Source organism: Acipenser ruthenus, chromosome 31, assembly GCF_902713425.1.
Source record: "Acipenser ruthenus chromosome 31, fAciRut3.2 maternal haplotype, whole genome shotgun sequence".
Taxonomy (NCBI): Eukaryota; Metazoa; Chordata; class Actinopteri; order Acipenseriformes; family Acipenseridae; genus Acipenser; species Acipenser ruthenus.
The window spans coordinates 9,144,219-9,170,258 of record NC_081219.1 but is presented as its reverse complement, the minus strand read 5'-3'; the positions used below and the strand labels follow the sequence as shown (position 1 = coordinate 9,170,258).

The following is a 26,040-nucleotide window of genomic DNA, read 5'->3' as shown; positions in this document are numbered from 1 at the left end:
ATTCCCATGCCCTTTTAATGTTTGATTTTCGTAGCCTTGGTTCACTGAGCCCTGTTTTAATGATCTAAGCAGAAGTCCCTGTCGTTTTATGTTTGTTTTGGGTTTTCAACTCTTCCCACCTACATTCTTGTCAAAAGCCTCTGTTCTTGTCTTTACCCCCTTCTCCAGTTTTCCTCAGTCATTTCCGACGTCTGTATGATCCTACATTCTTGTCAAAAGCCTCCGTTCTTGTCATTACCCCCTTCTCCAGTTTTCCTCAGTCATTTCCGACGTCTGTATGATTCTGGTATTACCCTCATTCCTGTCATAGCCTCACTCCCCTCAAATTGTGACCAATTTATGGTCCCGGTGGTGTTGACAAGAGCAGATCCGGTATTATTCCATGCCAAAGAAGCTCAGCATTGTCAGTTTTATTAAGAGGTGACTATTCTATAAGTATCATATATAGACTCCATGGTTACTGTCTGTGTGCTGCAATGTGAAAGAGGTACTGTAACATAATGCGCATGTGATGATTCACTAACAGGAATCCAAATGTCTTGTTTATAGGGAGCGCCAGGTCGAATGGGGCAGCAAGGAGAACTAGGTTTACCAGGATATGAGGTAGGAACGGTACTCTATGAGAGAAACTGTAATAAATACACTCAACATGGTGGCCACCCACTTATGTTTAAGGGCAAGTTGCTTTAAATGTAAATGTGCTGTTATTCTGAATAGCTGTGAACATCATTGAAAGGTAAATTGAACGTCATCCCTGATCTCTGATAAACCTCTGGAATTACATTTATCAATTTTTTATGTAAACAACATAACATCACAGAGCATCACGTTTCAGATGTATACTTTTATAATAAGAAGAATAATGATGCATTAATGAATTAATCGTGTTTATGTCTGGTAGTGTGTGCAGTTCTTTATTTTTAACTCAAAAAGGCAGAACTTGCTTCCATACTGTTAGAAAAGTAGAGAATAGCTTCCACAAGCCTATTGGCTTCTTAGCAAATCAATGATGGTTTCCTTTATTGTTTAGGGCCATCAAGGATCTCAAGGACCTATCGGACCCCCAGGACCCAAGGGTGAAAAGGTACACCTCTTAATGTCTTACAGTAACAAGGTCATTCATCTCAATTAGCCAAGCGTAAACTTTGTTTTGGCAGCTTCCCAGAGGTGAAAGCTAAGACACTGCAGTGTAGCAGAGCTTGATCCTGTCAGCTACAGCCCAGCCATTCCTCTCCTGTGTCTGCTGTTCTCAAGGATCCCAAATTGCAGATTCTTCTAAGAGGCGGGTGGCTTGTTGGATTAGGCAACTCTTATTTCAGTGTGGTATTCTTGCTGGCCTGCGGGAGACCGCTGTGTAATACAAGAAGGGCACAAGCTCGAGACTGAGGGGTGAGGGTTCGGTTTGCAAAGCATTCATTGTGGATTCAGTTTAAAGGAAATATTTGTCGCGGTAAGCCAGTTATTAGCAGAACCCAAAATTCAGGTTCAATTTAGGGTGGTGGTATTAAGATCTGCCATGGTTAAAATAGCCGTCACTATGCCTATTCATAATTAAAAGACAGTATTGTGCTGCTTGTTGCAGATTACAATGCCAAGGTGAACTTTACAAAACGAATGTAAAACCCATGCTAAGCATTTACATTGTTTTTTAAATTGTTGTAGTCTATCACTTCATTCCTGAAAATATGTATTCTAAATACCTTGAATTCCCTAACTGATGATTGAAAACATGACCATGCCCTCTATTTTAAACTATTAAAAATCGTATGCTTGCTCACAGTCATAGTACTTGATCAAATCAGAGCTGCTTTAACACAACAGGAACCAATTTGCTTCAGGAAGAGTTGGGACTTCTATCTGCTGGGGTTATTTCCAAATGTTGTTTCAGAGTGATCATCTTAGTTCACAGTCCATTAAAACCATGTTTATCAAAGAGGTTCTAAATAGTCAAGCCCTCCTAAAATCTCATTTTGATGCAATAGCATTTGAATTAAACCAGGATTAGATCTAAAGGTGCTATATGGTTGTTTATTGGACATTAACAGGAACATATGAGAAAACAAAACAAGAATCACAAAAAGGTCAAACTTCTTTTCAAAGGCATGTGAACTCTAAACTTTTTATAAAATAACAAGTTTAATATAGTTTTGTTTAATATAGTTTAATACAAGTCCAAATCAAAGGAACTGAAATAGTAAAAGCTAGATTTATTTGTGCATTTTTAATAGTTACTGTTTTAAAATGTCTTGCTTTAGCAAGGAACAGTATCAACTGCACAGACATTGTTCATTCGACATTAGTCTTGTGGAATGACAGACTCTTCTGTCCAGGTAGCTGACGTATCCTGTGAGGGGGTATGGCAATACCTTGGGTCTTTTTAAAGTGTGTGACTGTGTACCTGAACAACAGGAAGTCTAAACCTACAGAAGAGAAGGAAATCTAGTGCGCTTTCAATGGTCATAGTTAGGTGACAGCTAGATGTTTTCTCTGTGTTAAACACCATTATGAGGAGCACTAGTGCCACAACCATGCAACACTGGCCCATGGTGTTATTACAACAAGGATAACTTTACTTTACATATTTTATTATACATTCTGAGGCCTTTCACTTGTAGATGATTTAACGTTAATGCGGCTTCATTTCCTTTAACAGGGTGAGCAAGGGGATGATGGGAAGGTGGAGGGGCGTCCTGGTCCACTAGGAGACAGAGTAAGAACATTTGCTGTGTATTGTCATTGCTGATGTGTTTTGAGTTCAATCAAGTTTGATACAATATTTCTCTTTGGACTCCAGGGTCCTGTTGGAGACAGAGGGGACAGAGGTGAATCTGGCGATCCTGGCTATCCGGTAAGTTTTATGAGATCAAACATAAGGTTCAATGTTAATGCCCTGTCATTTGTATCTGTATTTGTCTGCTCTTACTATCCCCCTGTTCCAGAGAAAAGGAGTATTAGCGCTAGCTACAGAATCACTGGTCGTGCGTTTCTGTTGCTATAGATGTTTAAATACTATACTTTAGAATGCTCCTTTAAGAATTTAAAGCCTTTGTTTCTGCATGTATTTCCATTGCAGATTAGATATCCATATGGGAAATGTTGCTTGTACAGTCAAAACAGCTTAATATCAGTCTTGTTCATGTAACCCTCTGCTTACTATCAGCACATTGAAATATCCCAGCCAAAATATAATGGGGGTCAATGGGGACAAGCGTCCAATAATATCAGTTTGGTTAATGCTTAATATAAATCAAAATTCCACCACACTTACCGTCAAAGTTACAGTATTGGAATGCTCTGACATATAAAGTACCACAGAACACTGCGTGTTTCTATTGCTTTGAATTATTACAATGTGCAGTAGATGTACGAAATACAAACTATCTGGCATATTTGTTGTTTCAACACTTCGTCTGTGTTTTAATTTGGTTTTTGCCAGGTTAGTCTTGAACTCCTGATAACGTGAGCTTGGCTTTTTCTCAGTCCCTTTTTAAAGTGACTGTGGAAGGGTGGGGGAAATCACTGACACCGGAGACAGAAAGTTGGGTTTCTAAACACCCCTTGGGTGCACTATTTATTTCTCGCCACCAGGTGGCACTGAGACACCGTTGTTACCAACGATGGTAAAGGTGTCTCAGTGCTCACCTATAGCGCACACGCCACCGCAATAAATCATAAGAAACAGAAGGCAAAAAGAAAACAAAAACAAATACACAGAATCTACAAAATAAAGTACTGCACTCAGCAGCAAAAACAAACCCCAACCGTCGCTAGCCGCACGGCCCGGGACTCCGTCCTACTCTCACCCTGTTCCCTCACTACTCTATACAATCCGGGGTTCTGCCCATTTATTTTCCCCGCTACACTTATTCTTTCTTTTGGCGTTGTCTTTTTTTTATTTCTTTTCAAGTCGCGCGCGGCTCTCTTCCAGCCCCGCTCTGTCCGTCCGTAGGGTCTCTGCTGGCCCATTCATTAAAATCTGGCAGACCTGAGGAAACAGTAGAGCATTATCTTATAGGGCCAACAATCACCCCAAGACCCGCCTCCCAGCCATTCAGAGAGAGGGAGAGTCCACACCCCCTCTCCCACCTCCCCGTGTCACGGCCATGACTGACAGGCGGTTGTTGGACGACTGCTGCCCTCTTCCTGCAGCACTGTGAACACGCCAGCAGAGTCAGCACAGGTCTCCCCCTGTTACAGTGACATTAAAAGGGGTTGGCTGTATATTGATCTCCTTAACAATTTGTATTGACCCTTTTAAGTTTGTTTTCCTGTACTATAATAATATACAAAGCCCCTGGAAGCTGTTACAATTGATTTTTTTTTTTCATGCGACATTTTTAATGAATGTATTTTTTTTCCAGGGACAACAAGGACTAGATGGGGAGAGGGGGAAACCTGGAGCACAGGGTTTGCCTGTAAGTAGAGAATTAGTTTCACATTATTTTGGTTCCCTTAATGCCAGAAATAAATCAGTAACTGTCATATTTAACCTCTTAGATATCACAGGGTGTTTCAGAACACACACCAATATGTAATTGTGGTGGCTGTATGAATTTGACATTTTGCAGAGCACAATTCGATAATGTATTAGTCCCTGATGTGTTAAGAACACATGGGAATTGAGAATGAAAGCACTGTGGTTTTATTAGTCTTTTTGTCCTAGCAGATTTGTTTAAATGAACCCATATGGAAAGATTTGTCAATTTGCACCAAAAAAAAATAGTTAAAAAAAACAGCAATAAACAACCCAAAGGGTTCATTTAAAGGTCAAAAATATTTTAAAAGGTTTGTTATTTACAGTATCTAGTATAATTAGCATCCTGTCTGCAGTATGTCATTTTTATATAATGTCCTTTTTCTTATATTCACTTCAGTTTTATTCATTTAAAGCCCCTCAATGGTAAATTCCAAGGTTAAAAAAAAAAAAGACAAACGTTTTTAATGAATGCCTCATTCTATTCCTCTCATCTTTTGAATAAATAATGCTTAATGTGCCTTTAATTGAGTGGAGATAATAACAGTTCCACCAACGTTGTTTTATTACTAAAGGGAGATCCCGGACCATCAGGTCAACCAGGCCCTAAAGGATCTAAAGGCTACGAGGTAAGTACATGACGCTGGAGAACATTTTCTACAACCATGCTAGTTTATTTAATTATGTATTTATTTTAGAATTCCCATCCATTTTCATGGTGTTGAAGCTTCTCCTATGGCTAGTTAGATGTCTTTTTACAAGGTTAAACATGAGCAAATCATACCTTCATTACCCCGTTAATGTAACTGATACACTGGTACAGTGGAATCCCTCAATTACAGTAAAGTGCTCTTAATTGAGAGCTAATGGTGGCAGATCTCCATATTGAAAGCTGGTGTTAATAATAGAGCAGGTCACAAGAAAGGGGACTACTGGACATCCAAAGACGCTAAGTTGCCTATTGCTGGAGATGCTTCTTCAGTTGTAAAATAGTCAAGCATCCATCAATTTGACTTTATAGTATAGGCCCTTTAACTGTTTAGCTGTGTCTTCCAGGGAAGCCAGGTTGCATTAGGCCTGTTGCTTCTCTGATGAATCTCAGTACTGTACTATAAAAACAAAAACAGGTGTCTTGGGTAAGTCTACACCGCAAGACTGTGTCCAATTTGGAATTCCACTCCTATTTCATTTGTTGGTTTTAGGTGTTTGATAGATGTCAATAGTGGAATGGCATCTTAGAAAGCAGCCTGAGAAACATGAAAAATGACCTTGCTTATGTTGTTTTCAGATAAACCTTCTTGTTTCATTCACTATCTGTGTCGCGTTCCAAACAGCGTTTCTGTTTTGTCTGGTATATTTTAAAGGTTATGAATGTGGTCTGTGTGTGAAACGGTAACTAAACTCCAGTGGTGTATTTGTTCCGCAGATTTATAGAACATCATTTCCTTTTTTTTGTTTTTAGGGTCAAAAAGGAAAACAAGGTGTTCGAGGTGAACCAGGCAGCACTGCTCTGCCAGTAAGTGAAATAAATGCAAAAACAATGTCAATTATCATTTACTTTTGATAATGTCAAACCCTAACATGAATTTAATTGAAAAAGGAAATTATTATTATTATTATTATTATTATTATTATTATTATTGATTTCTTAGCAGATGCCCTTACCCAGGGCAACATACAGTTGTATACAAAAAATCCATTTCAAGAATTACAGTACAATACTCCTACTCTGGAAATTCTCTTAATGGTTGTGTCTTCCCTTACTTGTATCCAAATCTCATCTCTGAGCCTCAATTGGTTAAGTGTTTTGGAATGTTGTTTACTTCCTTGGTTGGCAACATAGTAAGCAGTCTTTCAGCTCTGCAAGTCCTGTAACTCACTGATCACAGTCAGTGTTGAGCTGCAGAATAAGGCTTTGAAAAGTGCCTACTGTTTTTAACCCTAACAAACCATCACAAGGGCCTGTGCAATGAATTATGAACGGCAGCCATATGTGCTCCTGTCAATTGTACATGTACAAACCACATTCATTTAATTATATGCACAGTAATAATGTGTGATTTCTATGTTTAGCTGTATATAATATTGGTAGATAACATTGTAGAATCACTGTTAGGTGTACTTCATACAGACAGTGCCCTGTTGGCACCAATGCTAATCATAATGCCAATTACAGGGTCCCTTAGGTCCTCCTGGGCACAGAGGAGTGGTGGGTCGCCAGGGGCAGGAAGGGGTGCCCGGTGTGGACGGAATTCCAGGGAAGGATGGCAGTCCCGGAATGCCAGTAAGATTCCACCAAATGTATCATGTGCTTTCATTTGAGCAACCTGCCTTCAACCAGAGTTTCTCACCCACACATTTAAACGCTCAATCGTAAGAATACTAAAATACACTGCTATTTTAATCATCATTCTGGTTCAGTACATCCATGCAGCCACTTTTTTTGGTTATATCAAACCTGGGGTTTATTTAGGGCTGGTCACAAACTATACTGTTTCTGTATCTGCAGGCATTCAGTACCATGGTGCACCACATGCAAAAGGGAATTTCATTTCATTCCATGAATATGTGGCAGGACATTTTTCATGGACTTTTACAGGCACTGACGTTCCAAATAACCGTTCTATTTGCACTTCAAGATTTTGGGCACATTTTGATTGGAAGCAGTATTGTCTTGAGGTTGTAAAGATTTAAACACTGTATAGTGTCTTATAAATAATTTTGTTTTATGAGGGCCTTCCGTTGATTTTCACAAAAAGTTTGATTGTGTGGAAGCACAGTATATTGGTGTATTGTAAAGCAACTTAATTGAATACTGCGAAAATGAAAGTAAAATATAAACTAGGAATGCTCATTTAGTATTTCTAGTCATCTTTTATAGCTTACTTTGATATAATAAACCATAAAATGTGTCAAACAGTTAAACAGAGGGTTTAAACAGAAGAAAAAATCTTTTAAACATATATTTACAGCCATTATTGTGTGTCATAAGGACTGTTTTGTGTTCTTGTGCTTTGACATTGTTTAGCTGGTATTTGAATGTACTCTGTGTGTGTTTCAGGGGGAGCAGGGAGACGATGGAGGAATAGGAGCTCATGGAAAGCCCGGACAGCGTGGGAATATCGGTTTGCCTGGACTTCCTGGAACTCAGGGATCACCTGGATTTAAGGTACATTCTGGAGTGCGGTGCACAGTGCCCGAGTACTGTGTGGCACAGTCATGAAGAAAGTTCCAAGAAACATTCGTCAGTTCATCAGGTTTCACTTCTCAACATGCAGACACCTGACTTAGCCAGCTTGCTTTGAAAGAGCACGTCCCTCATCGGTGGGGGGGGGGGGGGCAGAAGGAGTTTTATTTTTCACTTGAGAGATGCAGGCAAGCACAGTTTAGATAAGAACCTTTTTTTTAGAGAAAATTAGTCACATCCTCAGTTTTAACACCAAAAGTAAGTCTCAGTAGTTTCAGTTTACATTTATCTTATGTTGCATTTATTAAGGATCTTGGTGACTTAACAAGGGGCGTGATAGTGGGTGCCCGTGCAACACGCCCAATCAGATCAGTAGCTGCATTGGTCAACGTGTCCATAAAGACTGGTGTTCCTGCAATGGTTTGCAATAAACCACCACCAGCACAACTCTCTGGTCGCAAGTGGGTCATGACAGAGAAATAGACAGTGGCCCAAATCAGACATGGACAAGACAAATCTGTTTCCAAATCAACAATACTAGAGTGATGGGCCTAGACAACAACATGTCAAACAGCAGCCTAGCTTACACTGTATTTACATGATTCCATGGCTGTGGTGGTGTTCTTCATTTGACATTCTGATTTCCTCTCAGGGCGAGCGAGGTTTGCCTGGACAGAGTGGCCCGACGGGAAAGCGAGGGACGGTGGGAGGAATGGGAAGGCCAGGGAACCGAGGTGATCCAGGACCAAAAGGGCAGCCAGTCAGTAAAACTCGCTAACATTAACACTATTTCTGACTTCTCTCTGAATCCATTCATGTACCATTCAGACATCGTTAGATGTTTAAAGGGAAATTAGTGTTGGTGTATAAGAGATAACAACAGGGTGTATTGCATGTACTAGGAGAGGGTATGAAATCAGAGACTAAATCAAAGATGATGTTATACTAGCAAGGTGTCTCCAAGGACACTTCATGTGCTGTCTTCTGACAAGTGGCAAGTGCTTAGGTCTGTCTTTATTTTACGGTCCAGCTTCTTAAGTCAGTTAAATCCAGTAGTGAAAATGTGTATCAGGCACATAGTACTGTATCGCATAATCAGAAACATTTGACTTAAATGTCTATTGTGTGCTCAGGGAAGCCATACATTGGAGAGGATGCTATTTTTTTTCCAGTTGGTTGCATACCACAGAGCTTAGACGAATGGATATTTTAATTATAGCCCCAGATAAATATTTTAATTTTAGCAAAAAATATTCATACCCTGACTATTTGACACCCAAAAGAAAACCGTTTTTGATTTTTTTGCTGTATTAGATCCCTTGCTCTTACCTCATGTTCAATAGGGCCACACAAATAATTCTGGGTCACCAGTTTATCCCCCTCAATGTTATTTACACTGTACACTAACCTCAGAGTGACAAACCCAGACTCTCCTACTTAGATAGAGTGTATAGTACTTGCAGAAAATGCTACATCTATTCTATGGGGGGCTCTATTCAGTATGTGGTATTTAGTCTTGCCCTGCATACAAGTATATATGTCAGTTGTACCAAATGCAGTTTGACTAATATTTCAGTCCACATTATCTCATCTGTAGTAGATCCCATTACAGGTGCAGTGTGTGGTCCATTTTAATTAAATACATGAATTAATTCAGTTTTATCACCCCATGGTACTTAAGAAGTCATAACAGAATGTGAAACCAAACCAGCTAAATGTTTCATTGCTGCAGTAAAACGTGTTCTTAATTTCTCAGCAGTCTGGTAATGGTTGTGTTTGCTTTTTCATTACAGGGTGACACTGGAGAACCAGGGTTTCCAGGCATCTTGGGTGTGTTTGGACCAAAGGTATTTCAACAAGCTCTTTATTTCTCTGTGTTATAAATAGGGGGCAGACTACCAGAAAGAACGCTCGGGAAGAATTAAAAAGTACTTTCATTAGAAATTCACAGGTCATATACAAATCTCACAAATGTATTGAGGATTGTATTCATTCATTCAACCTAAGAGTGTGAGTGTGAGTGTGTGTGTGTGTGTGTGTGTGTGTATATACACTCAACAGTCTTTAAAACGTTCCTTCAGACTGTCTTTACTGTATAAATGTTTGTACAACAACAACTTGACAACTAGTAGAAAATAATTACCATATACAAGGGACATATTTTTCAGTGAACATATGAACCATCGTGTACCATTTAAAAAAAAAAACCCTACAGGTGCACATTCACTTCAGATCCATTGTTGGAATCTTCGTAGAATTTTCAGACCTAAAATCCTGAAGCATTTAAAAAAAAAAAGTGGAACTAATATAATATCATCCAGCAATCTACGTAAGGGAGCAATACTGAAATTAAACAACCATAGCTTTGTATGTGCAATATTTGTCACCTAACCATTCAGCAGTACATAACTGTAAATGGTTTCTTCAGATGAAAAGAGGCACAAAAATATGTGTATCTCTGAAGAGCTTTTCCCCGGAATACAAGCTTGTAAATCAAGTTCTGGAAAGCATTTCGGCTCTGAAGGTTAAACTACTGGAATGGTTTTACAACATTTCCTGCAATGACAGTAATATGTGCCTGGAGACTCCTAGATCTTTAGGCTAGAGGGGGCTGTACAGAGCCATTGCTCAAAGTGGATTCACCTTCAGAATAATGAATATAATAAGTCTAACTGTTTATGAATGAACCCTACATTGTGTGGTGCTGAATGCAGTGCCAAACAAGCAATGATGTACAGTTTCCTTTAATTGCATTTAGTTCTGCCAGGAATCAGAAGGGAATGATCTTTCAGACTAATGTATTTTTAATCAAAACCTTGCTTCCTAATGGATAATCATTTACTTTCTGTGTGTTACACAGTGTTTAAAAGTGTGTTAGACAGTGTTTAAAAATGTCAAAGTTACAAGCTGTAATTAGTTGTCTTTTGCCATTGTGTTTCAGGGACCTAACGGAGACCAAGGACCTGTCGGCATTCAGGGCCCTAAAGGGCCACAAGGACTGATGGTGGGTTACTGTCCCTTTCTATATCAACATGTACAGTAAGAGGGTTGAATGGTACAGCAGTCTCCGTGTATAGGAACACCTCCTAAGAGAACACTTCATCTGAGGGATGAAGTAAATGCTCCAGCTAAAGGAACAGAAACTTTGCTTAAAAGAACACCTTCTTGGCATTGATAGCGATTCGTTCACAATGGATACAGCACTGTTTTGGGACTTGTCATCGCGAGAGAGTCTTGAGGCATACTGACTGGTTTATTAAATCTCTCCAGAACCGCTGTCATATCATTGAATTGTTTTGTAGTCTGATTGTGCATCTCATCGTTACAAAATGGCATGTAAGCAAACGGCAAAATGCGCCGCTGTTTTTCTTGCTACACAGTTGGAAATTGTTTGAGCTCTGGAAAAAAAAAACTGAATCGGACACAAGTCGCCGAGCAATTTGGTGTTTCCCGTTCTGATGAGTTACTTCAACATTGCATGTGCATGTCTTGTATATTGCTGCTGAATTTTCTAACGTGTGTAGGGGTGCTGTGTTAATTTAGTTTGACAGTTTGTTTATTAATGTTAAGTTAACCATAAGTAACATCCATTATTTTTGCCTCTGCCATTGTGATAACCCGAAACACACCCGCCAGCTAATTTCAGAGTACATAGCGTTTGACCGTGTTGTTTTGCTTTAGTTTAATTGTTAGTTTGTCTGTTATAGTTTATTTACATACACTTGCCTATTGTTTTGCTTTTTACTTATTCAGATCATTTCATATGTTGATGCACGTGCATCATGACATGAATATGTATTTATTTATTGATTCATATTGTGTCTGGTGGCTCACTCCGTCTTAGAGAACACTTTGGCTATAAGAACACTTCGCTTGTTTCCCTAGGAGTGTTCTCTTAGCCGGAGGCGACTGTATTTAATTAAATCACGCTCAAGAAACAAAGGGTATAAATACACCCACAGGTCGTTCGTGGATGTTAAACAGTAGAGTGTAATGTATTGTAAACCCTGACCCATAGCATGTTAAGAGTCCAGGTGCTACTGAGTATAGAGCTGGTACTGATACCATTGAGGTCGTTAGTAAGGGTTGATCCCACAAACTCAGTGTTAGTGTCAGATATAAAACTGCCTATTTAATTATATGCATTGTTTCATTTCAGGGAAAAGAAGGCCTGGTGGGTCCAGTAGGAATTATAGGGCCCACTGGATATCCAGTAAGCATTTAAAATTTGTTTTTATTGTAATTTACAGTGCTAGTTTATTATTGCTGAAACATTTATTTTAGTATGTGTGTGTATAAGTTTGGGGATTATTTAAAAATGTGGACATTTACAAGTTAATTTAACTCTTAGGAAAGTACAACACTAAATTAAATAGGATGAAAAGAACAATTCTTGTATTTCCAATTTCTGAACATTAGAAACTTTTTTTTCACTTGGGAGCTGAAAATACACACAGAAAATCATAATCGGGTTTATTTCCTAGGATTGATTTATGTACACAAGCATTGTTTCAAGTCAATATGACACATGTAGCCACATTGTTAGCGCAATAGGACACTCTATCATAGTATAATGCGTAGTGTAATAGCCTTCTTTCTAGAAGGCCAGTGAAGCAGGTGGTTAGTACACTGGCTTCTCAAGGGTTCGAATCCAGCTAAAGTCATCTTGTAACTCTGTGCTCTTCTCGGTTTTGTTTTTCAGGGACATAAAGGGGACAAGGGGAACCGAGGTGAAATTGTAAGTAATGATTTATTATGCTTTTAAAATGCTCATTCCTAATGCCAAGATTGTATTGTAATGCATTAATACTGAATCTTCTTTTGTTAAAATATTTCAACTTCCTACAGGGCCTACAAGGACCAAGAGTAAGTAATCATTTATATTATCAGATTTATTTGTATTATTTTTAACTTGAATTGCCTTTATAAATATACGCTACTTATCCAATGTGTAATTGACACATTTTTGTAGATATAAAACTAATAGGTAACAAATCTTTAAGGACTATAGCTTTGGCAGAAATGGTTGTTACTAACAAACTTGTTTACAAAAAGTGGTGAAACCTTTAAGTACACAAGACCTTTTTCCAGGTTTAAAAGAATGAGGGTTACTCTTGTGTGTCAGTATTTTAATCCTATTTATCTGCAGACAGGTGCTCACTTTTTTTCCTTCCTTTTCCTCTTTTAGGGACCACCAGGACCACGTGGACCCCCTGGACCACCAGTATGTATCTGTGACTTCAGAGCATGTGAGAAGTCTGCCATCACACAAGGGAGATGTTCCAATAGAGCACTGTTCTGTTGTTAACTTGTTGTAGATCAGCTGAAACCGTGGCCTTAAACCTCTTGCTGTTATCTTGACATTCAGAATCAAAGAAAGGGAATTACCTTTCGTGTACGACTGCTGACACCGTATGTTACGCTTTAGAGTGGCTAAAACTGTCCTCGTAAGTTATTCTGTGAAAACAAAACCTTTCACCAGTCCAGTTAGAGAACACAGCAATTCAGGCGGTGTGAGGAACCCATGGGTATAGTTGTTGTTAATAATAATCCCAAGGATGGAAGCTATCAAATAGTAGCCATAATGGGTTTACAGGCTTCAGATACAGCACACCTTGTGGTCATTGGTGGTACTACTGTAATTGACTGCCCCCCCCCCCCACCCCCCGCCCGCCCGCTGCCAGGATGCTGTCTGATGTGACCGTTTTTTTCCCAAAGCAGCAAAATAGTCTTACTGGCTTCGTTTTTAGAACTGGTCTTGAGCTTGCCAGCACTTTGATTTTGATGACTTATCCAGTTTATTTTCATGACCAGCAGTGCTTGAGTTCTATGGGTTTGAGTAGGGGGTTGTGTAAATGGCAGTATTCCAAATGTGTGATACCATTTTAATGAAGAAATCCTTGTAATTTCCTGTTTGTTTATTGTAATTTGTTGTTTGTTTATTTTAGGGTCCTCCAGGAATGTCACTAACACTTGTAAGTACATTCCAAAACAAAATTACTGTTGACACTAAACAAAAACACATTTCAAAGCCTCAAATTTTAACTTAATGTCTCCACAAATAGTATTGCTGGAAGTAGCAAATTATATTTATAACTAAATATTTTATTTTATTTTAGAAAAACGAAGCCCTTGGTGCTGCTCTGCAAGTTTTTATTGACTCAAACACAGCACTCAGGACAGAGGTAATATACTTTTTCAAAATATTCTTTATTATTAAGATCCTGTATATTGAATTCTCATTTATTTGCATTTGAATTAACACTTCCACAGATAACATTAAAGCTAGAAAACTAAAAATGACACCAGTTTTTTACTTTTTTTTTTTTTCAGGACTTGTTTTTTAGTGATTTTGATGTGCTTTTTGTAAAATACCCCTTTCTTTTCCAGAACTATCCGAACTTGGACCTTCCAATGCTGGACCAGGGAACAGAGATATTTAAGACCCTGCACTACCTCAGTAACCTGATCCACAGCATCAAAAACCCTCTGGGAACCCATCACAACCCTGCACGCATCTGCAGAGACCTCAAGGATTGCGAACAGAGAATGAGCGATGGTGAGGACACAGAGTGTACTTTTGTACATGTAGAAAGATTGTCCTAAAAATGAGCTGTAATTATAATGTTCAACCACTAGATGGCACTGTGTAATAATCACAATCAAATTAGAATCACACATTTTTGGTTATTTTCATCAGTGATATTAGTGCTTGGATATTTTTTTATTATTATTATTATTATTATTATTATTATTATTATTATTATTATTATTATTATTATTAATACTGGAGTTTTTATTATTTTCTCATACAATGCATTTTTAATTCTGAAACGTATTTAAGGGTTTTTCATTCTTACTAAATGTAGAGATTTTAAAATATATATTCTTAAGGTAACCCTCCTTCTTTTATGACTTCATTTTTTAGGCACTTATTGGATTGACCCAAATCTTGGCTGCTCCTCGGACACCATTGAGGTGACATGTAACTTTACCAGTGGTGGACAGACATGTCTCAAACCTGTCTCTGTTTCCAAGGTACTGTTCAAGTAAAAAAAGAAAAAAACATTTAAAACAGAAAAAATCACTTAGAAGCACAATTAAAATATAATAATAAAACATATCCAAATATATGTCATAAAAAAGCTGTGGTATAATAGCTGGCAGCTACTTAATATCCTATGATGTGGTCTTTCCTGCAGATAACTGAACTTGTTTTTAAAGCATCTAATAACATGTTGATAATCCTGCAATACATTTATACAGTAGCCGAGAATTTAATTAAACTTTGTTGTAACATTTATGTTATATGGATATGGTAAAGGTGCAGGTGCTAAGTCGTGTGTTGGGTTAATGCACTACACTGTGCCAAATTGTTTCAGATAATTAAAACCTTTTTTCTTTTTTTTTTTTTTTTTTTTTTCTTTTTTTTTTGATAGTTGGAGTTTGGTGTGGGCCGTGTCCAAATGAATTTTCTGCACCTGTTAAGCTCGGAAGCTGTGCAGCATATAATCATCCACTGTCTGAACGTTCCGGTCTGGAAATATGGGAAATCTGACAAACCTGCAAAAAATGCTGTCAAATTCAAGTCATGGAATGGGCAAACGATTGAGGCGGGAGGTCAGAATCTACCAGACATCATCGAGGACGATTGCCGGGTATGAAACTCCCTTAGATTAGACTTTCTGATAATCACCTTGTATCTCACAGAACTCGATATTATATTGTCTTCTAATATATAGTGAAATAAAAACAGTGTAGCTAATTATAATATGCCATCATTTCCATCTGATAGAAATACACGTGGCTGTAACACATCAATATCAGGGTCCTATATATATTGTAACTGCACAGCTCCGAACCAAATATATATTTCATATATGTGTATGCAGTGCTGTAGACGTATACAGTATACATTATAACCACCATTTATGAACAGCTTGAAATATTTTCTAACTGTCAAATTTTCACTAGAAGGCAGTCAAGTTTACAGATCATCAATTCAGATTTTACATTGAAATTGTCTTTAAAAACAAGAGTGCATTTACAAGATTTGGCCACCAAGTTGCACTGTGGCTCCCTTTCAATTCGAAGACGACCACCAACAATATTACACATGGGATATGCCTGCCTATTGGTAGGTATTTTCTGAGCTCTCTACCAGAGCTGCCAATAGGCCCCTTCCTGGGATGACGCCCTTGGTCCCGCCTACCGAGGGATTAAAACCGTCATTCCACGGAAGCCATTTCTCTTTTTGCATCAAACCCATGAGGGCAACCAATGCGGTAAGCAACCTAACGTTCCCTTTCAATTCGAAGACGACCACCAACAACAACATTACGTATTCCCTTCAGTAGGCACAAGGGTCCTTGAGGTTGCACGCTCGCACCGCTAACCTTGGGTTATATGGTTCTGATGTGTCCCTCGTATGCTGCCGTTCCTTCTCCCACGACGGCTCTGGTATACATTGCCATACATAATGATGTTGTTGTTGTTGGTGGTGGTGGTCGTCTTCAAATTGAATGGGAACGTTAGGTTACTTACCATAACCCTGGTTCCCTGAAAGAGAAGACGACCACCAGCCGCAAGGTCGCATCGGTCACCCTCATGGGTTTGATGCAAAAAGAGAAATGGCTTCTGACGGTTTTAATCCCTCGGTAGGCGGGACCGAGGCCGTCATCCCAGGAAGGGGCCTATCGGTATCTCTGGTATAGAGAGCTCAGAAAATACCTACCAATAGGCAGGCATATCCCATATGTAATGTTGTTGTTGTTGGTGGTCGTCTTCTCTTTCAGGGAACCAGGGTTACTGTAAGTAACCCAACATATCTATGCATTCCTGGTGAGCACCACACTAAGAGCTTTTTAATTCCTAATTTATTGCAGTAAATAGAAACAGATGTAGAGTAATCCCTGGTTTGGTTGCTGAATTTTGTTGGTCAGTGATAAAACAAAATAATCTCAAATCACTTCCTCTTAACTGTTTTTTTCATGCATGAAATATTGAAAATAGCTGAAAAAAGACACATTATATATAATATACAGTGCTCCCTCGCTATAAGGCTATTGGATATAACGCTCCTACAGCATGTGGAGCTGTGGCTTTCTCCGGAAGACGAGACCCTTCAGCCCCGCTCCGGCAGCCAAACCTGGGGCGAGCCCATTCCCTCTTCCCCTCTCCCGACCCGCTCGCTTTCTCACACTTGGTTTGTTTGTCTGTCGCTTCGACCTGAACTCCCGACCGTCGTTTGGCCAGGCTATTTATAGTTTAAAAACTGCTAATTAAAATGATTGGGAATGTTAACTTTTTTTTGTATGAGGTTACCATGCATGAAAGTGTTAACATTGCTTTTAGTTTTACTACTAAATGAGATGTATACATGTGACACAGTACCACTCGGTGGATAAATGTTGTAACTGTGCAGTTATCTGATTTATTTAATTTTTCTAGATTAAAGATGGACGTTGGCATCAGACGCATTTTGTGTTTCACACCCAGGACCCAAAGCTGCTTCCTATTGTAGATGTATTTAACCTGCCACCAACGAAGCCCGGGATACATTACCACCTAGAAGTTGGACCTGTTTGTTTCCTATAAACTTATGCTTGGCTAGCACACCACGTCATATCTCTTTCAGCTTGGGTCTTTTTAACAGCACATTTTTCTCAAGACCAGTGTGGATTAATCCCTTCCAACCAGTTTTCAGAATTAGTCTGTTTTAAAGCACGTGTGAACTGCAAGAGCTGCAAAAGGGTTAGTCGAACATGACGACCGAAACAATGGGAAGCTATCGAAGAACTAGAGGATATACAACGTCTTCTTGGACAAGTGAAACTACAGTGAAACGGTTCTGCGCTTTGAAAATGTTTTATTTTTGGCCAAAGTGTGGTGGATATCCAATCTCAACATCTGCCAAAGAATCATTCTGGGACAAAAATCTTGTTTTTGTTTTTTGTTTTGTTTTTTTTAAGTCTTTTGTAATTTTGTAAGTTAAATATCTTTATGTAAACAAATAATTTGACAGTGCAATAGAGATTTTTAAAAAATCAGCTTTTTTGTGCATAACTTTTAGGCAATTCAGGGGTTCCTTTTAAAAAATATTTATAAATATATATGCATATTTGGATGCATCCAAAAGTAGAATCCGTGATTTTCTTTTACTAATGCCCAGTCATTGCACCCACAGATCATTCTAATAACAAGTAGGCTTTGGCCAAGTAGGTTTTGAATTTGCCTGGCTAATTATTTAAGCTAATTCCCAATTTTATCATTAGTATTCCTGAATTTAGAAATTCTTGATGTAAAGAATAATTATTGAAAAGAAATACATATTAGGAGTGACTCCTAAGGGGTTCTTTCTAATAGTCTGTCTACCTCCCATCTCTTAATATATGGTGCTCCACTTCTCATTAGCTTTTCGTTCAACATATTTAAAAAAAAAAACATTACCTGGTGCTGTTATAACCACAGATTTCTGTGTAGAGCTTTGTGTCTTAAGTCAGCAGTGCTGTCGCACTATTGAGCAATAACTGCCTTTTAACTTAAGTGCCTTTTAATTAAGGGAATATTTTTATAAACTTTAAAAAGTATAGAAAAAACAGGTCTTAATGTGACGTGTTCCATTCATGCCGCAAAACCTTGTACTTAAAATCTACATGGAATTTTAAAACATAACTTTTTAAAAAATATATATTTTCAGCTCTTTTGTACATAACCCCCAATTGCTGTAATTAATATCTTAAAAAAAGAAAAAAAAACTTTAGTGAAGATTTAGTTTTTTAATAGTAAGCTTTTGTTTGTTTTGAAAACAAACTGTGTATAATTGTGCAAGCTTTGTTGTATACAGTGGATCCCTTCCTGCTAATTTAATGTTATTTAAATGTTTTTGAAAACGTGGTTATGTTAACCTAATAAGGTTTTCTTTGTTTAGGTAAAAGTGAAAAAAAAATGTGTTTGTTTTTTGCTTCAGCACCCACCAGGTTCTGAAGTTACTTATAGAATTTAACTTGCTATAATATGTAAATTTGGTGCTTAAAAGGAAAAAAATGTCAGTGTTTTTCTATTAATCAGAACTGTACTGTACCAGGAATATTTTCTGTGCTTCTGCATTTATCGTGTTAACAAAAAGAACAGTATGAAGAATATGTGAAAAGTTCTGTTTTTATCCATTTCATCTGTTCAAGTAACATATACTTTAAATAATTATCAAAATACCTCACATTTAAACATACAAATCTGGTAGCATTCATTGTTTTTTTTATTATTATTATTATTATTATTATTATTTTGTAGTTATAATTCTGTCTGCATTTAAGAGATAACAGCCAAAAACAGTTGTTGGTTTTTTTTTTTTAAGCAAACATTGCCTTTTTAAATAAGTACAGCGATCTTCATTGCTCTGTCCTACTTCCTGTAGCTCTAATGTCTTCTGCTATACACAGTCTTCAGTAATTTCCATTGTCTTGCATTAACAATTTTCAGATGTTCAATAAATATTTGAAACGAACTGGGCTTTAGTGTTTAAAATTCATTCCATAAACTGTAGTCTTGCACTTATGCCGTTTTCCATTTACATTTTCCATTTTTTTCTCATTTGCTTAACATGTCTAGAATCCATACAGCTACTTTTCTTATGAATGCATTTTTTTAAGTCAATCTGGCTTTATACCTTGCCAAAGCCCAGGGTGAGAGGTATTTACTGTACTAAAAGCATTTGAAAGAGCTGAATATTTGTGGTGCACAAGTCTCATTCCAGTGGAGAGAGTTACACGCTGTGTATTGATGTTTCATGTGTTTGTTGTTTTAAAGTTTAGTTTTATAATTTTGCTGAAATATTTACCCATTATCAAAACACACCAAACAGTGCAAGGCATTTCCAAAGACACACTAATGTTTTACACTTACAGTCTAACACACATAAATGTTGCAGTAATTAATTTAACGAGATTGTACATGACTGCTTCTCAGTGAGAAAGAGACATAAATGAACTGGCTTGCTGAGGGAGGAAAGGACCAGTTTGCTTGCCCTGAGAGTGCAGGGTTTGGGCAATGGAAATGCAGATCTTGTACTTTCAAGAGTCCATTTGGCCCACAGTGCATTGCAGTGGGGCTATATGTATGTTAATAACCCACTCAGCTGAACTGTCAACATTATGTGGATGACGATATTTTATGCCAACAGAAATTCAAGCTTTTAGCTTATAATTGCTGCTTCTACACTTCGAGCCTCACATACAGCCACTGGCAGTGAATTTGAATAAGCAGCCATACATGTTCATTCCAGCTGGTCAGCTCCATCGGTGTATTTGCGCTTGCCCCAGGAAAGTAGCAAGACTTACAAACACTTAACAAAAAAGCCTTTATTAGCCCCTCAAGCTCAACTTTAGAAACTGTTCTACAAGGAATTTCATACTTGTAATTTAGTTTCTGAAAACTAAGCAGAAACAAATCTGAATTGGGGGTTCTTTCACCTGCATTATGCATTATTTTTTTGTTAATGAAAGTACAACAATACATTCTAGATGTGGTTGTAATCTCATGTACCAATACTGCCCCCTAGTGGCAGACTACATGAGCATTCCTGCTCTTCTTATCTGGGACACATTGCATGCCGCCCCCCATCCACTGGTAAGTTCACTCCTGTGATGAAGGAAGCTGCGTCAGAAGACAGGAATGCAATTGCTTGAGCAACTTCATCCACTTCTCCGGGTCTTCCAAGAGCATGAGTCTCTTTGCATTTCTCTAGAAACTGGAATTCAAACAAATCATCAAATACATTTTTTAGACACAGAACATTTAGTCCACTTATTTCTACACCTGTATTGCAGTCTGCCCTATCAAAGGTATTTTCATCTGTTAATATTGTAATACAGAGACTTGTGCCCTGTTCCCCGTGATGATGCAATTATAAGGTGATACCACACTGTAATTCTGTTTCCTTTTACTCTTTTCATGTTGCAAGTCCCTTAAACTAGGATATTTTATGAAGAAACCATTTCAACAGAAAGTAAGCATGCAAGTCAGATATATTGATATTTAACTGGAGAATCATAACTAAGAAAGAGGGTTGGTTCTTTGACTGTGGATTACAAGAGGTTGGTGTTTTTTTTTAATTATGCTATTATGGGTGAAATTTCACTGGGCTGTTTATTCCACAGCGGAAAATTGCCTGCATCATATATTTAATATGGAGTGGGCAATTTCCCTGTAGTTTGCCCACAGTGGAATATAGGCCAGTCCTACAAGCTGTTCAAATGTAGTGCGTAAAGGGTCTGTTTTGTCAGGGCATAAATGCACAGAATTTATGTTGATGTTCATTCTCTATGACAAATGGCCAAAGGAGAAATACAAACACAAAAAATTTGGCTGTACCTTGGCATATTGTTCTTCATCAAGACCTGCCCGCTTGTGCACTTCAGTGATGATTACACCAGGACTGGAGGGGAATAAAACTGGCATTTTGAAATGATCTTAAATTACCTGTACACTCATAAAATGGGAAGGGGATGCGAACCACTGCTCCAAGATTTCTAAAACAGAACTGGATTTTTTCAAGATATTTGGCTAACATAACTGACAAATCACAAAATGAAGTTTGACATTTTCCAAAACTTCATACTATAGTTATTATTATTATTTATTTCTTAGCAGACGCCCTTATCCAGGGCAACTTACAATTGTTACGTTATTTTTACATACAATTACCCATTTATACAGTTAGGTTTTTACTGGAGCAATCTAGGTAAAGTACCTTGCTCAAGGGTACAACAGCAGTGTCCCCCACTGGGGATTGAACCCACAACCCTCTGGTCAAGAGTCCAGAGCCCTAACCACTACTCCACACTGCTGCCCCTTTAATTTACTTTATGACTTTAATTCTCACGACACAATAATACAGGGCTTCTCAAACTCGGTCTGTGTCTGCTGGTTTTCATTCCAACCCAACTCTCAATTACTTAACGATACCCGTAATTGAACTGATAATTTGCTTAATTAGACCACCTTACTTGTTTTCAGCTCTTAAGGAGTTGCAGATGTCAAGTTAGTTCAAACATTTTATAAGTAACTTGAACTGCAACTGTTTAAGAGCTGAAAACAAGTAAAAAGGTCTAATTAAGCAAATTATCAGTTCAATGAAGGGTCTAGTTAAGTAATTGAGAGCTCAGTTGGAATTAAAACCAGCAGACACAGGGGGTCCCCAGGACCGAGTTTGAGAAGCCCTGCAATAATACAATTTAACTTACCAAACAGAATTCACACGCACCTGTTTAGAAGCCAGTTCTGAAAGAAGACATTAAATATTAACTGTAGATAAATGGATTGAGGTTAACTTTTTTCAACCATATAGCATTTATGAAATATGCCTAATGAAACAGATCTAGAACATACGTTATCTAGATACCCCTCCTGGTTTACAAAGCAGAAGCGCATACACACAAACTCCATATTAACCTGAATCTTTAATCTGAATATCTTACCTAAAGCAGTGCATCTCGTGAACTGGTCAATTGCAGATTTTGACATACAATAGGCCAGCACTCCCGGAAACTACAGTATAAACACATACAAAGATGATAAGTCCAAACTAGAAAACCAGTGATGACAACGCAACGTGATAAAAGCTTTCATGTTCCAAAATTAGTACCAAGAAACTAAAAAATAAACCAGTGCAAATTGCATTGTGGTGTTAAGACACTGACGAATCTGGCTGGCTATTTTGTGAAATATGGCAGTGTGGTTGCCTTACAATAACCAAGTTATAAAAAAAGGAGATTGTTTGCGTTGGTACTTACAGATCTTTGCCCATTTACACTGGAGACATTCACAATGCAGCCCTTGCTATTTATCAGGTGTGGCACAGCAAGGTGGGTGAGATGGTAAACAGACCTTGAAGAAAAAAAAAATCCTACTTGAAATTGGCACTCATTTCAGTTCATTTTACTCCAATACAATCAACTTTGGAGGGCAAAGTTAAGTAAATCCTTATATGTTTTACATACTGTTCAAACAGTGAAATGAATAAAATAAACTATGAATTAATTTGTTATTAAAGATTTGTAGTTTTCTTTCTTGGCTTTTGCTCCCCATCATGACATCCTGACCGAGGATCCCTGTTTTATGATGAACCCGTATAAATGTGAAATCTGTGTTACTTACAATCCCCCTCACTGAATGTATAAAGACACTATTAGCAAAGGCATTGTCAATGTGGTAAGTGTTAAAGTGAAATCCAGTAACCACAAACACCTAACAGCAGCGCTCATGGAAATGCATGGATCCCCAGGCCTTAGGAAAACTGCTTTGTCAAGTATCAGGGATGATTTGGAGGAAATATTTTTGTAATGCTTTATATTGCGTGGCATAAATTAATATTAAATAGCTATGCAATTGCATATTAAATTAATGTCAAATTAATATGCAACAGCTGGTTTCTTGCTAAATGTTAACCAAATATCGATTGAAAATGTAATTGCACATCACGTCCACTTATATTACGTTTTGTTACCCTTGACAATATGTAATAATCTCCCATTGTTTACATGTCCTTATTGAAAATACAGTTAATCTGACTTAAATGTTAATGGAAAGTAACAAAGAATAACTGAACATAAATTTAATATACAATTGCATATCTATTTAATATAAATTTATGCCACGCTATATAAAGCGTTATCAATATTTCTGTATGCGTTTCGGCCCCTCACTTTGGGAACAGCTGTCTAAAACCTATTTTTAAGAAAATGACCGTTATATTTTACCTAACATTGGTGTTCATGACTCTGTCATACTGTTCCATATTCGTTGTCTCAATGCTTCCCATGACGAGGATTCCAGCACTGTTAACAAGCACATCCAGTCTTCCATAGTGAGCTATAGTCTTCTCAATGGTCTTCTTAACAGTGTCTTCATCTGTCAGGTCACCAGGTACCAGCAGTGGCTAATGGAGGTCACAACAAGAAAGCTATTGGAAGATACATTGTTATGAAATATACCTAGAGAACATTACTAGAAGTTACTGTATGAATTATTACAGACACTCAGATACAACACCTCATGTTGTCCTGCGTCCTTGCACTGTTTGGCAGTCTTTGTTAAGTTTTCCACATCTCGTCCATTAAGTGCCAGCTTAACACCCAACTTGGCAAACAAAATGCTTGTTGAAGCCCCTATTCCTGAGCTGGCACCAGTGACAAGCGCAACTTTCCCACTGAGAGAGGAGACCTGTGAAATTCAAGCAGAAGTAACAAGTCCTATGAGAAACCAGTGTTCACAAACAGACTCAGTCATGACCTTTGAAACCTCGCGTGCCATCGTTGACGTGTTACCGTTTGTAAAGTGGATGGCTTCCAGTTACATTTAGCTGTTTTCCTCCGTCATGCTTATCATAATTGTTTTTGCAATGCAAACAGGCTTCACCACGGGATCAAACCCGTTTGCGGCAGGCTGGTTTCAATGTCGCCATTTGGCTATCACTGACTGGTTTGGGCAATGGAGCATTATTATTATTATTATTATTATTATTATTATTATTATTATTATTATTATTATTATTATTATTATTATTATTATTATTATTATTATTTCTTAGCAGACGCCCTTATCCAGGGCGACTTCAGTTGTTACAAAGTATCACAATACAAAGTACCATATTACAAATAATAGCAGTTATAGAATACAATAAAATCAGTAGTACGAGCAAATTCAAATGATAAAATAAAAAAGACAGTAATTAATTGCGTTTGGCAGCGATTACGACTAAGAGCAGTTAAACTTTAAAAAAATGGTTATAAGATTAAATTCCATTAAGAGCAAGTTGTAAGTACGATAAATGTATAAGAACGATTTCAAAATAAGAGCAATTACAAAAAACGTGAATACGGTTACCTGAGTACAGTGAAGGGCAGTCATTTTTTACATCATACAAAATGGCAAATATTTTCACAATGCTTAATAGGTTCTAAATCGCTGAAATAATAAATATTTTCTAAAACGGTATGGCCAATGATTCTCGTGGTTTTTTGGGTTTTTTTTTGTTTTTTGTTTTTTTAATAAATATTGGTTTGTTTTCTTAAGTTGAAACATTTGCAACAGTATATGTCAAGCTACTGGAAGCAATGAACAATCACGTTGGTTTGTATGACGCAATATACACTGCTTGTTATTTTCAGTTCCATCGCCTGTTGGTGTTGTCAATGTCAGAACATATGTACAAATCTAAACAGTTCAACTTGGACACTTAAAAGAACGTGTGCATTTGCATACGTTACCTTAAACGGAGCCGCTTCTGCTGCCATGTCCAGTTACAAACGCGAAGTGCCCCGAGTCCAACTCGTTAACAGTAGTTTAACTAATTGCTGAATGAGAAATCTACAGTACATGGAGTTAGCGAGTGTACGTGTCTCCGCCCTTACTAACGCGTTGAAACCTCTCAAATACCGTATTAACAATAATAAAAGCCCATTCTATGTTATACTGGTGTTTTGCTCATTTTACTTTACATATTACAGACGAACCCGTTTTATTTCACCTCGTTATTATCATATCTGGTTTATTATCACGATTTTTCAAAAATCACTCGCCGTGCACCATAGGTTCTTTGAGAAATTACCTGTTAATATCATCTCACAAACCCGCTTATTGTCACGTTGTGTGCAGCCTGTCAAATGCTGCGTGGACTTTACCAAGTAACCACAGGATAGACTTACCGTCCAACGCAACAACCAATAATCACCTCGGCTGATAAACTGACATTTTGTGCAGCCTTTGTGCTGCGTGGGCGGTCTTAACGGGATACAGTTCATTTACAAAACACCAACGTCACCACATGTATTCTTTACGATGGTGAGTTTTGTACAAATGCACACACACACACACAATAATAAATACAAAAATAAAACACCAAGTGCAACGCCTCATTGATAGCTCTCATCAGCCGACAATTCATGCCTTTTTTTAACATAATGACACAAACTGTTTCGTTTCAGTTAATGATACAAAACATCTGTCCTGTAGTAAACTCTATGCATCTGTTTAAATGTACAGAACGACTAAATGTTCAGTATTAAAACACTGCTCTTTAATTCACCGTTAATTTTATTTTTTTCTCGCACTGGTAATGTGAAACCCGTTTAATATCACGAATTACGCCTGCACAGCAATCTTATATAAAGCAGGTTCATCTATATTAATTATTGCAAAAATTAAATACATCAAGAACTGATCAGCAGTTCACCAATAATCAGACATATGAAGTATCAAAACACAAAAGACATGTTGATACAACAAACATGCCTTTTTTTTGATGTGCCTAAGGATAGAGATTACTATAATTTACTAAGAATGGTATGTCTCTTGAAAGATACTCTTTTTCCACCCATTG

The 26,040-nt window shown here is 37.7% G+C and overlaps 2 protein-coding genes across 4 annotated transcripts in view; one reads left to right on the top strand and one right to left on the bottom strand.

Annotated features, from left to right (window-relative positions):
- LOC117396881 (collagen alpha-1(XXVII) chain B) overlaps positions 1 to 19,167 on the top strand; it is a 155,717-nt gene extending 136,550 nt beyond the window's left edge. For all 3 annotated transcript variants that reach the window (XM_059005748.1, XM_059005745.1, XM_059005747.1), the window contains 22 exons: positions 550 to 603; positions 1,031 to 1,084; positions 2,654 to 2,710; positions 2,795 to 2,848; positions 4,362 to 4,415; positions 5,050 to 5,103; positions 5,937 to 5,990; positions 6,651 to 6,758; positions 7,536 to 7,643; positions 8,314 to 8,421; positions 9,455 to 9,508; positions 10,603 to 10,665; positions 11,821 to 11,874; positions 12,364 to 12,399; positions 12,510 to 12,527; positions 12,850 to 12,885; positions 13,610 to 13,636; positions 13,781 to 13,846; positions 14,052 to 14,220; positions 14,590 to 14,699; positions 15,101 to 15,319; positions 17,112 to 19,167. In XM_059005748.1, the coding sequence (XP_058861731.1) occupies positions 550 to 603; positions 1,031 to 1,084; positions 2,654 to 2,710; positions 2,795 to 2,848; positions 4,362 to 4,415; positions 5,050 to 5,103; positions 5,937 to 5,990; positions 6,651 to 6,758; positions 7,536 to 7,643; positions 8,314 to 8,421; positions 9,455 to 9,508; positions 10,603 to 10,665; positions 11,821 to 11,874; positions 12,364 to 12,399; positions 12,510 to 12,527; positions 12,850 to 12,885; positions 13,610 to 13,636; positions 13,781 to 13,846; positions 14,052 to 14,220; positions 14,590 to 14,699; positions 15,101 to 15,319; positions 17,112 to 17,258 (1,704 nt within the window). In that variant the 3' untranslated portion in view covers positions 17,259 to 19,167. The remainder of the gene's footprint in view (positions 1 to 549; positions 604 to 1,030; positions 1,085 to 2,653; positions 2,711 to 2,794; positions 2,849 to 4,361; positions 4,416 to 5,049; positions 5,104 to 5,936; positions 5,991 to 6,650; positions 6,759 to 7,535; positions 7,644 to 8,313; positions 8,422 to 9,454; positions 9,509 to 10,602; positions 10,666 to 11,820; positions 11,875 to 12,363; positions 12,400 to 12,509; positions 12,528 to 12,849; positions 12,886 to 13,609; positions 13,637 to 13,780; positions 13,847 to 14,051; positions 14,221 to 14,589; positions 14,700 to 15,100; positions 15,320 to 17,111) is intronic.
- On the bottom strand, positions 17,601 to 25,095 carry zgc:101858 (uncharacterized protein LOC449555 homolog). The gene is made up of 8 exons (XM_059005753.1): positions 24,929 to 25,095; positions 23,712 to 23,882; positions 23,420 to 23,598; positions 22,454 to 22,547; positions 22,139 to 22,208; positions 21,905 to 21,941; positions 21,033 to 21,096; positions 17,601 to 20,409 (listed from the first exon to the last, which is right to left on the bottom strand). The coding sequence occupies exons 1-8, from the start codon at positions 24,953 to 24,955 to the stop codon at positions 20,251 to 20,253; spliced, it is 801 nt and encodes a 266-aa protein (XP_058861736.1). The 5' UTR covers positions 24,956 to 25,095; the 3' UTR covers positions 17,601 to 20,250.
- Positions 25,096 to 26,040: the final 945 nt, after the last annotated feature.